Source organism: Arachis hypogaea, chromosome 20 (genome assembly GCF_003086295.3).
Source record: "Arachis hypogaea cultivar Tifrunner chromosome 20, arahy.Tifrunner.gnm2.J5K5, whole genome shotgun sequence".
NCBI classification, from domain to species: Eukaryota; Viridiplantae; Streptophyta; class Magnoliopsida; order Fabales; family Fabaceae; genus Arachis; species Arachis hypogaea.
The window spans coordinates 127796528-127812833 of record NC_092055.1 but is presented as its reverse complement, the minus strand read 5'-3'; the positions used below and the strand labels follow the sequence as shown (position 1 = coordinate 127812833).

The window sequence follows — 16306 nt, the reverse complement described above, 5'->3', positions numbered from 1 at the left end:
AAGAAAAATTATGGCTTTGGCTTTATCCTTCTGGGATGTATTATTTTCAGCCTTAATGGTATCTCCAAGATCCATTGAATCAAGATGGATTTTAGCATATAGTATCCAGATATATCAAAAGCATTATATTCAAGATGAAAGAATTTTGATATAATAAAAATTTGTTACCTAGAGTCTTTCTAAAATTTCGTTAGAGTTTCGTGCTGATAACATGTTGTATAAATAAATAACTAATGAAGATATATAAAGTAAATAAGTATAAATAGAAGATTCTAATTTTGATATTCACCAATATAATTATCGTAATATAATAATAGAAGAAACTTATATATTTATTGCTATTATATATTTATTGCTATTATATATTAGTAGCGTACGAAAGAGAAAGAAGAAAAGTTTAATATAAAGAGAGAGAATTGCTCTTTATTTTATTGTGTGTATATTACATCTGATGATGCCTTCTATTTATACATGAAAGCTGGCTTCATTTTCAACCTTCATTTATTGGATTTTGTCTTGTAAAATGATTCTTTCAGCATTGAGAAAGTTAACCCACCTAAATCATACGTGGTCATCCACATCTTATCACAACAACTGCAAGCAATAAAACTTCAAGATCGAATATTTTATGTTAAATTGTTAATTACCAAACTTTTTTCTTTCCCTTGATTAAGAAAAGAATGGTGCATAACATAACTAAAATTGTTATATATATATATATATATATATATATATATATATAATTCTGAAATGATGCCAAAAAATATGAGAATCTCACAACAAAAATAAGGTGCATGTGATGAAATTTGGCTTATAGTTAAAAAAAAAAAAAGGAAAAGCCGTTGCAGGTATAGGCATAGAAAGTTAGAAACCAAGGAATGATATCATTTGGTTCCAAAACTAAGAACATTAATTAGCTATAATAAAATTTGCAACAAATAAGTCAGGTCTTGGAGTGGAAATAATGTAACAAATTAACAAAGCTTTTTTCTTTTCTTTTTTTAGTAATTATTTAGATGTCATTAAATTATTAAAAAAAAATTTTAAATAATTTTTTTAATATGTTTGATAAAATTTTATTAATAAAAATAAAAAAAGTTAAAAAATAATTTTTTTAAAAAAACTACAATTTATATCTTTTTCATTTAAAAAATATTTTTAACATAATAAATAAATAAATAAATATTTTTATATTATTATATTTAAATATAATTACTAAATAAAGATATTTTTATATGAAATATTCAAATAAAATTATTTTTATTATTTTTTAATTTTTAAAAATATATCACTTAAAAAAAATCTTTTCCTAAGACGTTAAAAGAGGGGAGTTGCATTGCATGAATAGAAAAATAAGGTGAAAACTCAATGCAATCCACTTCACATGAAGTTGATAATTGAGAGCCGTTAAATGATTTGACTAATTTGACTAAATTTTCATCTAAGAACTTTTAGCTATCAACTTCACGTAAAATCTATCTATCTAACTAACTAACATGTCATGAGAAGTTCACAGGTAGGGTTCAAAGAAGAAAAAGAACTAAACCAGCTACGTGAAATCTTTAAGACATGGACAACGATGGCAGCTTAACGGCGATCCTAGAGCTCGCCGCGCTCTTGAGGTCGCTCGATCGGGATCAACATTGATGCAAACGGCAACCACCGTGAGTATGTATTGGCCTTAGAGCTGGCCGCAGCAGCGCCATGGCGAAGATGGGACAGCCTCTTAGCTATGGAGATGGTGTGATTAGCTTCATTGAGTTGAGTAGGTCTAAATCTGGATTATTAACTTCATTGGTGATCATAATAATGGTTTATCTTGAAATTCTAGATATAACAATTACTCATCATATATTCTTTTTAAATTAGAGAGTAAATTACATGCTTTGATGTATTATATTGTATAGTAAATTTGTTTTATAAATCTTCAATATATGAAATAATTATTAATGTACAATTATACTACAAATATAAAAAAATAGTTATCAAATCAACCACCAATATAAAGTATATATTTAAATATAAAATATATATTAAAAATAAATATATAACTGATTTAATAACTAATTTTTGTATACACATATCATTTATATCAATTATAACATTTAACCAATTTAACACAAAATAAATTAAGTTTTAAAATCACATATCAAATGTACTCTAGAATTACACAAATATTTCTTAAATTTTAATTTAAACATATAATATATTAAAACATATATAATGGAGATTTATTTCATGTATTGAATGCGCGTGTAATTATATTTATTATAATAATATTTGAGAAAGAAAATTTATCCTCTAAATTTTGAACATTATCGGAGTAATTATCTCTTTTTAATGACTAACTGAAGTAAAAATTACTTTTTTAGAATATTTTAAAGAAAAATATTAGGGATTATTAGAATTTATTGTTTTTGGTCATCGTTTAGCCATTAATTCAATTTTTTAGTCTAATAATCCAACAATATATTTTATCCTATACTTTTAAACATTGATGACTAAGTGATGATAAAAAATAATAAATTCTGATGGCCTAACATTTTTCTATTTTAAAATTTAATTGTATATTCCTTTTGCTTCATTTAGTGTCCAGAGGAATGTTTAGGAAGATTTTTAAGATGTTATATTATTACTTTTTTTTTTAAATTCCTTTATCATTTTTTTCATTATTTTAATTATCTTTGGGTCAACGAAATAATCTATTTATATTGGGATGTGTATATTTAGTGGATTGATAGGAATATTTTGTATTAATCTGAATTTGGAGGAGGATCTTATTGTGTGGGAAAGAAATTAACTTATGAAAATGAAAATTCAAAGTATTAACTAAACAATGTCTTGATCAATTTTTTTTTTTGGACTATTTAATTACTTAATTAGTGCGCAAAAAAGGTATCCTAATAAGATCTTTGATGGACCCAAAATTCCTCTTTCATTTTCTGAAGAGAAATCCAGACAGTGGTTTCTTAAGGATAACCCTTGAGATTTCTTGTAACCCAAGGAAGACCAATGTCTACCTCAAATATGTACACTACATAGATTGTTATTACATTCATTTTGTTCCTACTAAAGAATCTTTCATACAACAAAACAAAAAGAATTATACCTTGTTCTTCTCAGACTTGAAGACGTTTCGAGGCTTCAAGCCGTTGGGACGCCTGGAAACGGGCAGTGAAGCCAACTGTCGTGTGTCTTATCGACCTCTGCCGGACAACATTAACATATTCGGGGTCAGTTGCTTGGCCATCACTCCTTATCCACTGTATCATCTGATGGAACATAGGGTAGAACCGCATTTGGATCGATGCGTAGATGAAATAAGGAAGGAGCGAAGTGACGAGAACAAGAAGAGTGATGAGCCAGTAAGATGGTGCCGGAGCACAAGCCTCAACAAAGACCTTATATGCAGTGGTTGAAAGAGTAGGATCCATGGCACCATATGCTAAGAGGAATAAATACCACAAAAGAATGCCACCCCAAATGAAAATGTGTTGAATGTAGGTGAAGTAATTTATGGATAATGCCATTTGGCAATTAACAACCCAAACTACACAAGTGTACATTGTGGCTCCAAGTTCTTGGAGCCCGGCGACTTCACCACCTTTTCGGAATGCCTGATACTCGATTGCCTTGACGCAGAAGAAGAATATCAGTGTAGCGTTTAAGACTCCGTTGAAGGCCCAGCCGAGGATTCGTTTCCAGCTAAACAGGACGTTTTGTACACCTTCTTGATATAGCAGTGGGAACTGGAAAAATGAGAGCAAAATGATGTCATGAGAAGCAAGCAAAGCAGAGTAATTTAACCTTTTAATCAAACAGTTTCATGACAATCACTATGGTTGCATTTGTTTACAGACACAAACACTGACATTATATTTTTCATCATATTTTTCTTCTTAAATTTTGTGAGGAAGGAAATCAGGTAAATTGAACTTTTTATAATTTGTTCTATCTTATATTTAGTTTATCATCAAACAAAATACAAAAATACTAATTTTTGTGTTTCTCTCCTTTGTGTCATGTTCTCACTGTCCTATTTTGTTCTGTTTTCAAAAGCAAACGCAGCTTCTAGTTTAAAAGTTTGTAACCAAGCTTCTATAATAGAAAAATTTCCAAACAGATTCTTATAGTTTTAACATTTCAAATCAAGTTCCTACCCCGGATAAATGTTTTTCAACTAAGTACTTCTAGTTGAAAATTGTTTTTAACTTAGATTTAAAATGTTTGAACTTTGGAGACTTGATTGAAATTTTCTTTACCATACTAGGAATATGATTACTACTTTTTTAAATTATAGGACCTAATCGAAAATTGAATGCTATAAGAGCCCCTTCAAAGTAATTAAACCTAATCAAAACAGATAGATACCTTGAGGCATAATTTGGCAGAGACATCTTGATCAAATACTCCCAAGGCAATAACAGGAAGAGAAGTGAAGAACACATTATATAATGACAGGAACCAATCATTATATGCAGCTTCACCCGAGAACGAGGCATAGATCTCATAGAAGAAAAGAGTGAGGCCAAAGGCAATGTTCTTGTAAAAAAAGTAGCAGATCTGTCAAATAATAATAAAAGATGTCAAGAACCACTTGTAGTTTTCTTAATTGTAGTAGCTTAGTAGCAGTAACCAAAGAAGCAGAATAACAGGTTTCAACTTCAATAATTCTTGCAATATAGACCCTATAGTTTAAAGCAAGAATATAAATAGAGAAGCATAAGCTTTGGATGTGTGACTTTTAAAGATAGCATTGCTACCATTGATGAGATTCTTCTGTAACACCAATGTCCATGCACTAGAAGTAAGCGCTCTAGAAACCGGAACTGTGCAATTGCAATATCACTTGACATAACTGCCTGAAGATTTTGGTGTGGAAAAAGAAAAGTAAGAAGTCAAGATACAAAATAGTCATGACAATAAGAAGAACAATTTAAGGTTGTGTAGGAAAAAAGAAACGTTGCTGTTTTACCTGCATTCCTTCGACACCACTGATACCGATCCCAATATCTGCTTCTTGGAGCATTCCAACATCATTTGCCCCATCACCAATTGCTAGAGTTGTACTACCAGTTTTAGTCTTAACTAGTCTAGTTACCTGAAATTTTACAATAATATGACTTCACAAACTGAATTGTATCTAGATACATTATTGTTTCATGAATGTATCGAATTTTTCCAATTGACAGATTTAAATAAGAGCAAAACACTCTTGTGATTCAAGTAACAAGAAAAACTTACAAGTGCTTTCTGTTTAGGAGATGACCGGCAGCATATAACCGATGCACAGCCGATGGCGAGTTCCAGAAACAAGTCCATAACATCATCATCTAGAGCGTGTGTGAGTGACTTCCCGTCGATGATCAGAGCAATGGCCTCGGAGTTTTCATTAGATGAAGAAAGTAATGCCTCTCCTTCCCTTAATTGTCGAAGAACGATTTCCTTGATTGCCTGAAGAATCAGTAATATTAAGCTTCATTCAGTCAAATGACCATACATCTTATATAGTATTATTACCCAAAGTTCAATGTGTAAAATACCACAAGATTACATGGTGTTATGCTATATCAATACTTGAAATGAAAATCTTTTCAAGCATGTTTTTGAATCTGAAATGCATGATATAGAGTTGCATGTTCTGTTTTTCAAGTTAAGGTTTTTCCATTTTCCTGTTATCGTCTAAAGCATATACAAAGATATTTGCATTAATGCTAGTAAGGACAAACAGTTATTTAAGGTTTACCGCATCCGCAGCAGATTTGTCCTCCGCTTTCTCCAACGATTTTGCCTCTGGAGTGTCCGAGCTAATTATAATTTGCTTCATTCCTTGTCTGAGTAAACTACAAGCATACCTGAAGAAGAGACATCATAGTATTATCACATAAGCAGAGGATTGTGTTAGGCCTCGACAACCAACGCAAAAGTTTGTCGAATCTTCATGACTATGCATATTACCCGATGTTGATTGCTGTCTCCATTTTGTCACCAGTTAAAACCCATAGCTTAATGCCTGCCTGTGCTAGCTTGTCAATGCATTCAGGAACCTAGATTTCACAAACAAGTTTATAAGAACTCAAAATAAAGAACTGTAACTGTTACAAGTTCTTATCATAGAATAAGACATGACAAAATCATATAAATAATAGACACAGTAGCCCTGGTGATTGAGAAATAGTAAATTCTCATAAATAATCAAAGTTTATAGATTTTAGTTGTTAGAACCACTTTTTTGTAGAAGCAACACACTGTTTCAATTTAGTGCTGAAAAATAAGTGTAGGCCCTTTCATCTAGTTTTAGAAAACAGTATTTGTTTTGCATACCCCATTTTGAAGTTTGTCTTCAACTGCAGTGGCACCAAGAAGAATCAAATCCTTCTCAATCTTTTTGGATATTTCCTCTATTACCTGCTCTCGATCCGCACTCACCAAGTTCTTGGCTTCCATGAATTCTTTATTAAATTGATTGTATTCATCCTCATCGAGTTCACGATATGCAAGTATCAAGGTCCTCAAACCAGCATCAGCATATTCATTAATGTGCTGCTTAGTCTTCTCTTCAAACTCCCTTCCATTCTTTGCAAGTCGTTCGAACATGACACTGATCACAAAAGCCACAAAGAAAATCAGATTCATATTTTGAATCAACATCTTAAAACCAAATGAAAATGATAGTATCTAAAGCAATGAACAAGATTTCGAACCTGTCAGCGCCTTTGCTAAGTAGTAGTAGTTTACCCTCCTCATCTCTCACTATGACCGACATCCTCTTTCTTGCACTAGTAAACTCCAATATATTCAAAAGCTGGTAGTCCCTGTCACAGGTGAAAAGACAAAACTCATATTTCAAGTTTCAGAAACATGTAAGAAAGAAAAATCAGGCTTTCACATACAAGTTCAAGAACATTACCTTTCAGTAATCTTGCCTGATACGGAATTGAGCTCGCGCAGCATAATACTTGACTGTGTCCTTTCATAAAACTCAAATCCAAGTTCTCTAGCAGCTATAACAAAAGCTGCCTCATCCGGTGACTCGGCTTCATACGAAACTTTACCGGTTTCTTCATCAACTTCAGGTATTGCAGTATGGCATACAGCCAACAAGCGCAAGAATTTCTGTATTACATAGGCATGAGGTTCTTTATACCAATTTCCATTCATGATCCTTTCATCCATAAAGTTGAAACCTTTAATTGATGATTTTGCTTCAGAATTTGCAACATTGTCATCTTCAGTCAACTCTAGACCTTTTCTCCTAGCCATAGCTCTCTCCACTTCAGTAACACCCTGTCCATAGGCGACCCCGGCGATAGAACACTTGATAAACTCCATAGAATTGCAGGTCAAAGTTCCTGTTTTATCCGAAAGTATCGTATCGACTTGGCCTAGTTCTTCATTCAAATTCGAGGTTCGAGCATGTGCTGGCTGGTCAGTTTCCTCATAATACATGTTCAAGTCCTGGTTGATGAAAATGCTTTGAAGAACTTTGACAATTTCAATGGAGACATACAAAGAAATTGGAATCAAGTAACTATAAAGCATTAGTGCAGTCAAGAAATGCAGAGTTGCTCCAATTGGTGCTTTCTTTGGATCATAGTAGATCGAAGTATCATCGGGTCTAAGGTACCATCTCTTCATTCTTCCATTTTCTAAGTCTTCCCTTGTTGCAATCCCAAAGAAAATTGAGCCAATAAAAGAAATCAAAAACAAGATAAGGAACAAGAAGTAGATTATCTTATCCATTCTTCTCTCAACATTGCTTCTCTTGGAAGGAGGATCTGTCGAATTCTGCATAACTTTTGTATCATGACCTGTGAAAATAACCACACCATAGATAAAATCTGTGTTCCTGAGCTTTGAGTCCCGAAGCAGTAGCTGCTGAGGTGAAAGAGGATACTGTTGATCATCAAGCTCCAGGCTTCCAACAAAAGAGTACAAATTCGCATTCGGGTCTTCACATTTGATGGTAGCACTGAAATTTTGGAAGTTTGAGTCTTCTTGCAACTTTGAAGTTTCTTCCAGTGCTTGTTTCAGTTTAAGATTTGTTTCTCCATCAAGATTCATGGTCTCAACATAACAAATCGCTTCGTCATAGCTCGATGAAAGTAAGATGAGATCAGCAGGAAAAAATTCATCTTTTTCCACTTTTACTATGTCTCCAACTCTCAAATCCCTCCATTTGGAATGATCAAAATCACCTTCTCCATTGTGAACTTTAACTCTTCTGTTGTTCATCTCAACATCCTGATGCAATTACAGGACTAATAATCAACAGTAGCAGACAAAAAGCATCCAAATAAGGATTCTGAGAATCTCTTTTAAGATTCATTTCTGTTTCTACATCTTGCATCACTCACTCAATTCATGAATTAAGTCACGCGACATAAAATACAAAGACACTGAGATAATCGAAACATTTTTCTTGTGCCCCATTCCTTCCCCTAACAAGTTTGCATCTCTCCAATCATGTATGTATTTCTATCCTAAGACAGTCTCCGAATTCGACATTACTACTTAAATTACAAAACAGTTAAAAAATTATGAGCAGAAAAGTATCTATACTTCAAAACTCTCTCAAGAACATATTCAATTTGCATCATAGAAACCAGAGAAACAAAAATCTTTACCTGCTTGAACCTCCTCCAATCCTCAACAGCCTCTTTCCCCATTGTAGCAGAAACCACAACCACAAGAGGAACAACATTGCTAACAGCCGAATAAGGCGAAACAGGGAAGAAAGACAATATAGCACAAACAAGGAAGTAGAAATTGGCCACCCTTCTAAACTGTTCAAACAATGATTTGGGTAGAAAAGTTGCAAGTGTGTACTTAGTTGTGCTGACATAATTATCACCATAGTTGAGTTCTAAATTACCACTTCCCTCAGCACCATTGCAATATACTATTCTTGAGAATCCAGGGCCTCCTAGGAGTGAATGTTCTTCATTATCTCTGATTATTGAAGCTTTCCCACAAGAAAATGCATGGATCCTGCTGAAGTGGTGCCTCATTATCTTTGAAGAGGGAAAAAAAAACCACCAAAAAGAGAAAGAAAAGAAGTTGAAGTTCAAAACTTGGAAGGTAATTCAGGTTTGTTTGGCTATAATCTAGTAAAAAGTGAAGAGCTTTGATAAAATAAAACAAAAACCAGATTTGTAAAGACTCAAGTACTAAACTAAACTACAACCAATGGAATGGAACCAAGTAATTTAAGAAAAGAAGATATTTTTATTATAAAAATTAACTTCTTTTCTTATGACAAAAGTGCACCTGTCCATTAAGGATAGACTCTAACCCAAAAAAACAAAAGGAAATGAAATCATGTGAAGAAATTAAATATGGGAACAGAGCATATATTCTCCTTGGTCACTGATCAGTGTTCCTTTTGTTTTGTTTTGGGCACAGATGGAAACTTGAAAAGGAGGAGAATTTTTTAGCAGAGAAAGAGCAGAAGCATGATTTGGTGTATGATTTGTATTTGTTTGGTGATTATTGGTATTGAGTTGGAAGCTGAAGATGTTGACTGTAATGTCAGTTTGACTCTTAGCTGAGATGAGAAGAAGGGAGAGAAACACTTAGTTCTTAGTTCAAAGTCTACCCTTATAAAACATAAATTGATAAATATAATTAGTTAGAAAATTATCATTTTTTAATTAAATTTTTTATTTTGTCTTACCTATATTAATTATTTTAATAGTTTTTTTTTAGATAAACCACCCATTTAAAATGATAGAGTTTTAGAATTATCCGTTTTTTCTAAATTGACTTTGGTTATAATTATATCTTTCCCAAATTTTTTTTAGTCAAGTATCTAATTTGATGCCAACTACAATAAAATCCACCACTTTATTACCTAGATTCTAGTATCTAGCACTAAATAAACAAAATACACTGTAATCTTATAAAAGGTACCCAAAAAATATATGATTTTTTGTCTTTCAAGAAATGTATTTATATTTCTATAACCAAATAGATATTTTACATAGATACTAAAAATCAACTATTATAAAAAATATTCATAGAAAATAGATTATTTTATTATAATAGAATTGATTATTTTAATAATTAATTATTTTATTAAAAATATATGTAAAGTAATATATATAAATATATACAAATATATAATAATTAATTTAGTATCAAATTTTATTATTTATAGAATAATTTTTTTCATTATCTCTCTATTTCTATTTTAAAACTAATTTTCACATGTAACCTAGCCGTTCAAGTTATTATTACTGCTGATTTTCCATTGCTGTTGATTATTAATGGTTTAGGGTTTGGTAAAAAAGTGTAGGATCCCCTTAAATTCAAAATGAATTGTAATTTGTCAATATTTATATCATATGCTTTAAAGCCGAAACACTAAAAAGAAGTTTTATTATAAATTATTGGAAATATTTTTTATTTTTATATTTCAATATATTAAATACATAAAAAATTTAAAAAGTGTTTGTTATTATATTTTTAAAATGTACCTTTAAAGCATAAGATAACTAAGTCTTATTTATATATCTTTATCGTTAATTACTTCTTATTTTAATTTTCTATTTCTCTGTAACAATTGAATCAATGATAAGATTAGCATACAGTCATTTCTCACATGAAAAGATTTAAATCTACTTGTAAAGCAGAAGAATCTTTAAATCAAATTGTTGCCTTGTTGGCAACGGTTCAAGCAACAATTATAATCAACACAAGGAATGAAGATCCAGATTCTGAATTGAATAAGGACAAGAATTTAGAGGGGAGTGGAAGAGATTTTTAATTTTTAATTTTCGTGATAATTTTGTGCCGTGCTTATTGGGGTAAAGAATGGATCAATGGAAGATGCTGATTTTATTTCTAAATGGAGTTTGGCAAGAAAAAGTTGAAAAAAAGACACTAGAAAAATAAAAATAAAGATAATTGTTAGTTTTTTATTTTTTGTAGAAAGACAAATGTATTGGTTCTATAACAAAAAATCATGGGACTTAAACTTTTTATCTAAATTAAGGACTAAAAGATATGCTACCGCATTTTAGTGACAAAACTCTAAAAGATTCTAGTTATCTAGTATTTAAAAAAAAAAGACAAATTTTGTTGTAGCATTATAAGTGTGACCTTTAATTTTAATATAGTTGATCTACAATATATAAGCTCCTAGTCCAATAGTATATTTTATAAAAATTTACTCCAATAAACAATTATTTAACAATATAATTTTAATTAAGTTGACACCAATATCATTTTATTCTATCTCTCTATATACTTTAAACAAGCCATTTTCATATTAATGTTAGCTTTTAATATAACCTAATCTTGTGCATTTCTAAAAAGACTAATTTAATTTGTGGAGAATGATGCAACATTAATTCACATATTCCTTTTCTTTATTTGTAGTTTGGACCACTCTTCCAGTCAGCAAGAAAACTACTCTCAACGAAATTATTGAAATTTTGCAACCAACTCTATTAACTTTACTAAATGCTAATGCTAATGTCTCTTTTTAACTTTGAAAAATAAGAGTGCCTCTAACTTTGGGTAAAAACTGTCGTTGGATGCTGACTTGGTAAGCATTTTGGCCAATCATCTTTATTTCATCATATATGTGTGTATTGAAAATTGAAATTCTATAGAGGTTCGGGGTTCCATTAAGAAAAGGAAATCACATATCATATATAGAGGATCAATCCTTAGATGGAAAAGTAACATGAAAAAGAAAAAAAGAAAGATTTTATGACGAGAAGTAGAGGATGGGGATTGATTAATAGTGGTTACTTACGTGGCATTATAAGTGTGAGCTTTAATTTTTGGGGTTAGTATAGTCATCATGTGTCATGTTGCCCAATTTTGATTCCAAAAAAATATAAATATGCTTTGTTTAGTTCCTATATAGTCAATTGTTATATATGTTATGGAAAGATGAATAATGTCTAATGATGTGGTATGTTGAATGATATATATTGACTAATAATTCATCATTTGTTAACACTTGAGAAAGTTAAATTTTAAAGTGATGTCTAAAATTATATTCGAATTTTAAAATAATTATTTAAGTTAATAGTTATTCATATTTATTTTTGAAATTGTATTTTAGGACTCAAAGTCATTTTTTAAATATTTTTCGTCAACTAAGTGTCATCAGAAAACTAATATGGACTTATTTCTGACATGTTGATCATGTAACAGCTAGTTATTGTAGAGTAGAAAAATTTGTTATGGTAATTTGGTCCTTAAATCAAATTTAAAAATCTTAATTTTTAAATTTAAAGATCACTATCTGTAATTTTTCTATTCTCTTCTCTTCTCTTTGTAGCTATTTTGTATACATCTTTTCTATCTTCAAAGTCAGACAATTATGACTAGCACGAGCAATATAGTTGAAAGCTCAAACAACCCACACTCTAATGAAAGCGTTGCTAGGAGAATCACTAGAAATAGAGATTCGTATTTGCTAGATTGATATGGGTGCAGGTCATAACCGGTTCTGCGATGGTCAGGGACCGATATAACCCAGGGAGGCCCTTCTTCGATTACCCAAACTACAATATAAGTGGTTGTTCTTATTTGTTGTGTTTCTGGATATAAAGTTGGCTCATTCACTTCCAATCTTTGTTGAATTTGAATGTAGACCGTAAGTAAGAGATGGTGTGAACTATTTTTGTAGGCAAATAAAATTCGAGAAAAAGATGTGACAATCACTAATGGTAGAACTTGTTCTTTAATTGACAATAAAAAATAGAAGATAAAGATTGCTTAGAAGTTTGGAAGTCTGGAGTCTGAACTTAGAGTTCTAACAACGGGTGAAATTTTAGTATTTAGATATATGATGCTGATTAGTAGTTTTTTTTTTTTTTTTTTATGTTGGATAGACAATGGCCAATTATAACTTGTAAAAAACAAATGAGATGTGCATATACATATGTTATTCTTGTACTTGTTTCTATGTTTGAAACAAATGAAAATTGACACTATTTTTCAATACTCTTATTTGCATATTTTGGGATAAGAAAAAACAATATCAAATGTTAATCTATTATCAAAGTTATAATTCATCTTCATAATATAAAAAGACACAGCTAAAATATTGTTCACTAAGTATGTCAAAATTACCAAAATTAAGTCTTTATTCAAAACAATAGGATCCTAATTAAGAAAGTATTGAAATCAAATAGTCTAAAAAAAACAAATAGACAAAAACACCAATTGTTTTCTATACATAATAATTTAAGTCATCATTTTTTAGTTATGGATGGCTTAAATCCAGAAGTAAACACAAATTTCAAGAAGTTTACAAAAACATGTGTTCTTACATTTTTTTTCTAAATGTCTCTCTTTGGTGAATGAGATTTATTAGATCTTTTTGGGTTGGACCTATTAACAGACTTTTACAGTGGATTGAATCTTTATTTTTAATGGTGGGTTAGGTTTACTAACAGATTTTGCAGTGGGTTAAATTTTTAGTTTTGCTTGTGAGTTGGACTCACTAATAGGTTTTGCAAGGTGTTGGATCTTTGGTTTACATCCTGAACTAACTTTGTTACTAGGTTTTTTTGTGGGGATTGATTTTAAGGTGAAGCTAGTATCTTTTGAATTATTGAATTTGGGGTGGAGCCAGTTGAATTGGATTTGGATTTGGCTTTGTTGTGAAAATTAGTTTTAGAATGAAACTACTCAAATTTGAGTTGGGATTAGGGAATTTCGAATTTGCTCTTTACACTGGATAATCTTCTAAGATCATTAACAGCTTTCTTTTAGATACTGGTTCTTCCTCTTCATTAAAAATAAGTTTATAGACTCCATACGTATAGTACACATGGACAACTCCCTTTTTTTTTACCATGAAAACACATCTCTATGAGCTTTTTATCATGTGTGATAGTTCGAATACCACTCTTCAAAGACCTATTAGAAGTCAACTATCAATATTGAGTCACCTTGTCGTACTCAATATGCTTGTGGTAGTCTCGAACTGCTCTACGTCAAGTTCAGACAATTCAAAAATTTGTTATTTGTCCACCAATATAAGACACACTTCCATCCTACATTGTGTTAAATGACCCTCCATGATGATATATGATGGTAACGAGATGATGATCTATTTACAAATTGAACAAAAATAAATAATCAAACTCAATATTTTCAACATTATTAAACTCACAAGCAAAATATAAACTCTTGTATTCAATCGTAAATGCATTCAATCCAACCACATTACTGCTAACACATTAAACTCAAACTAAAAGAATGTTAGACATCAATTAACCATAACAAACAATCCTTAATAAAAGAAAAAACAATTTTAACTTAGTCACAAAAAAAAAAAAGACTTCCCATTAAATCCAATCACAAATCACAAAAGAGCAATATACCAACCCACAAAATAAACCACAAATAATCCTATTTAACTACAAAAAAAATTAACAATATTAACAAAAAATAGAGCATCTCCTATCAGTTTTATGGCTGTTTTCTTTTTTTGTTTTTGCTAATCTCTGTTAGGAGTTTTTTTCTCTGACACACCTTGTCAATATTGACGACAACGTAATCGACCATGAAGATTTGTTGTTTTAGAAGGGAGTTGCTGCTGTGACAATACTCAACACAACCCCATTGAAAAATAATGAAAAGAAAAAAGATCTCTGTTTCTATTTTGAAAGAGAGAGAAAACATTAGATTAATATTTGAGAGAAGAATTAATATAATTTGTGGATCAAACGACGTCATTTGGTATAATTTAAGCACCAACTCGAATACTACGTCATTTAGAACTTGTCAGTGTGTTAGAGATGAGTGTATATCAGGTTTTCGATGGCGCCTAGTAAATATAAAATGTTTGAAGAACAACTCTGTGTTTCAAAATACAACTTCATGAATGAATATGATTAACTATTAATTTCAGGAAATACTTTAAGACTCGAGTGTATCTTCAGATCATCTTAACAACACATAACATTTAATAATAATAATAATAATAATAATAATAATAATAATAATTTATTATTTTAATTTATTAGTGAAGTTTAAAAGAAATTTGATTTGATCTTCTAAAATACTTGTCCGATTTTAATACTAAGATTACGTTAATTATTTTTTGCAATAATATTTTACAACTTTCATTTCTTTATATATATAAAAGATAGTGTATGTATATTTTATAGTTTGATTACGATGATTAAATAACTATTAATTATATCATTTCTCTGCCATGACTTACTTAATAGCTCAGTTACTTGTATAAATCTAGTTTACGAATAATTGAAAGGTATTATTACAATAATCATCTATATTAATTTGCATACAATTTAAAATAATTTAATATTTTATTGTTTTATTTTAAAACTATAAATAAATGTTTGTTACAAATAGGGGTGGCAACACTACCCGAACTCGCGGGTACCCACCCCGCCTCTACTCGTTCGGGACGGGTAATTACTCGCCCCCGCATCGGGACGGATTTTAACGGAGTGGGTTCTTGGGCGGGGCGGGGCGGAACGGGATCGGGTTTAGGTTAAACCCGCCTCTACCTGCTCCGGTATATATAATATATGTAACATATATAAAATAATTAGTAAAATGATTAATAATATTATATTATATATAAATTTTTACTTTAATTTATGTTATGTATGTAAATGGTGGTTATATAATTTTTAAAATTTTATTTTATTTGTTGGATTTAATAATTATAGGGACGGATAGGGGCGGGGCGGATACCCGCAGAAGTGGATTAGAATTTAACATTTTACTACCTGCGAGTAAGACGGGGCGGGGTCGAATAGAGCAAAAATCCGCCCCTACCCGCCCCGTTGCCACCCCTAATTACAAAGACCTATATTGCACAAGTATTGATATTTTTTTTTTAAATAGTATGCATGATTATCAATATGTAATTTTATCCATCTTCTCTTTATAGATATGGTTTTTAATCTATTTTTTTAGATTATTTTGAATAGGTACATAATTAATTTTTTTAAATTTTTAAATAATAAAAATTATAGTATTAATGTTTAATATATTTTTAAAATTAACTTGTGATCTTCTTAAAAATTATTTAAAATATTTATTGAAAAATTAAAAAGATAATATTTTATAATAATATTTTATTATTTTTTAAAATAATTATTTTTGTAATTAAAAAATTAAACACAAAATAATTTATATATAAATTATTTTTAATATAAAATGTTCAGATTTAAAAAAAATTAATTAAATTATTTATTCAAATTGAATTATTTTAATTTTTAAACGCTGTTATTTTCAAATTTTTTTAATAAGTTTTTTGAAGGCTGATATTTATATAAATTTTTAATCCAATTTTTAT

General features: G+C 30.2%; 1 protein-coding gene across 1 annotated transcript; it reads right to left on the bottom strand.

Moving 5' to 3' along the window:
• Positions 1-2918: 2918 nt before the first annotated feature.
• Positions 2919-9607, bottom strand: LOC112783392 (putative phospholipid-transporting ATPase 9). The gene is made up of 11 exons (XM_025826325.3): positions 8628-9607; positions 6911-8244; positions 6705-6815; positions 6325-6601; positions 5959-6047; positions 5747-5855; positions 5245-5454; positions 4976-5101; positions 4764-4862; positions 4372-4563; positions 2919-3749 (listed from the first exon to the last, which is right to left on the bottom strand). The coding sequence occupies exons 1-11, from the start codon at positions 9009-9011 to the stop codon at positions 3120-3122; spliced, it is 3561 nt and encodes a 1186-aa protein (XP_025682110.1). The 5' UTR covers positions 9012-9607; the 3' UTR covers positions 2919-3119.
• Positions 9608-16306: the final 6699 nt, after the last annotated feature.

Coding starts and splice junctions, on each gene's coding strand:
- LOC112783392 (XM_025826325.3), bottom strand. CDS start 9,011: ATGAGGCACCACTTCAGCAGGATCCATGCATTTTCTTGTGGGAAAGCT. Junction 6,816..6,910: donor TCAGGCAAGATTACTGAAAG/GTAATGTTCTTG, acceptor CACCTGTGACAG/GGACTACCAGCTTTTGAATA. Junction 3,750..4,371: donor CTGCCAAATTATGCCTCAAG/GTATCTATCTGT, acceptor TCATTTTTCCAG/TTCCCACTGCTATATCAAGA.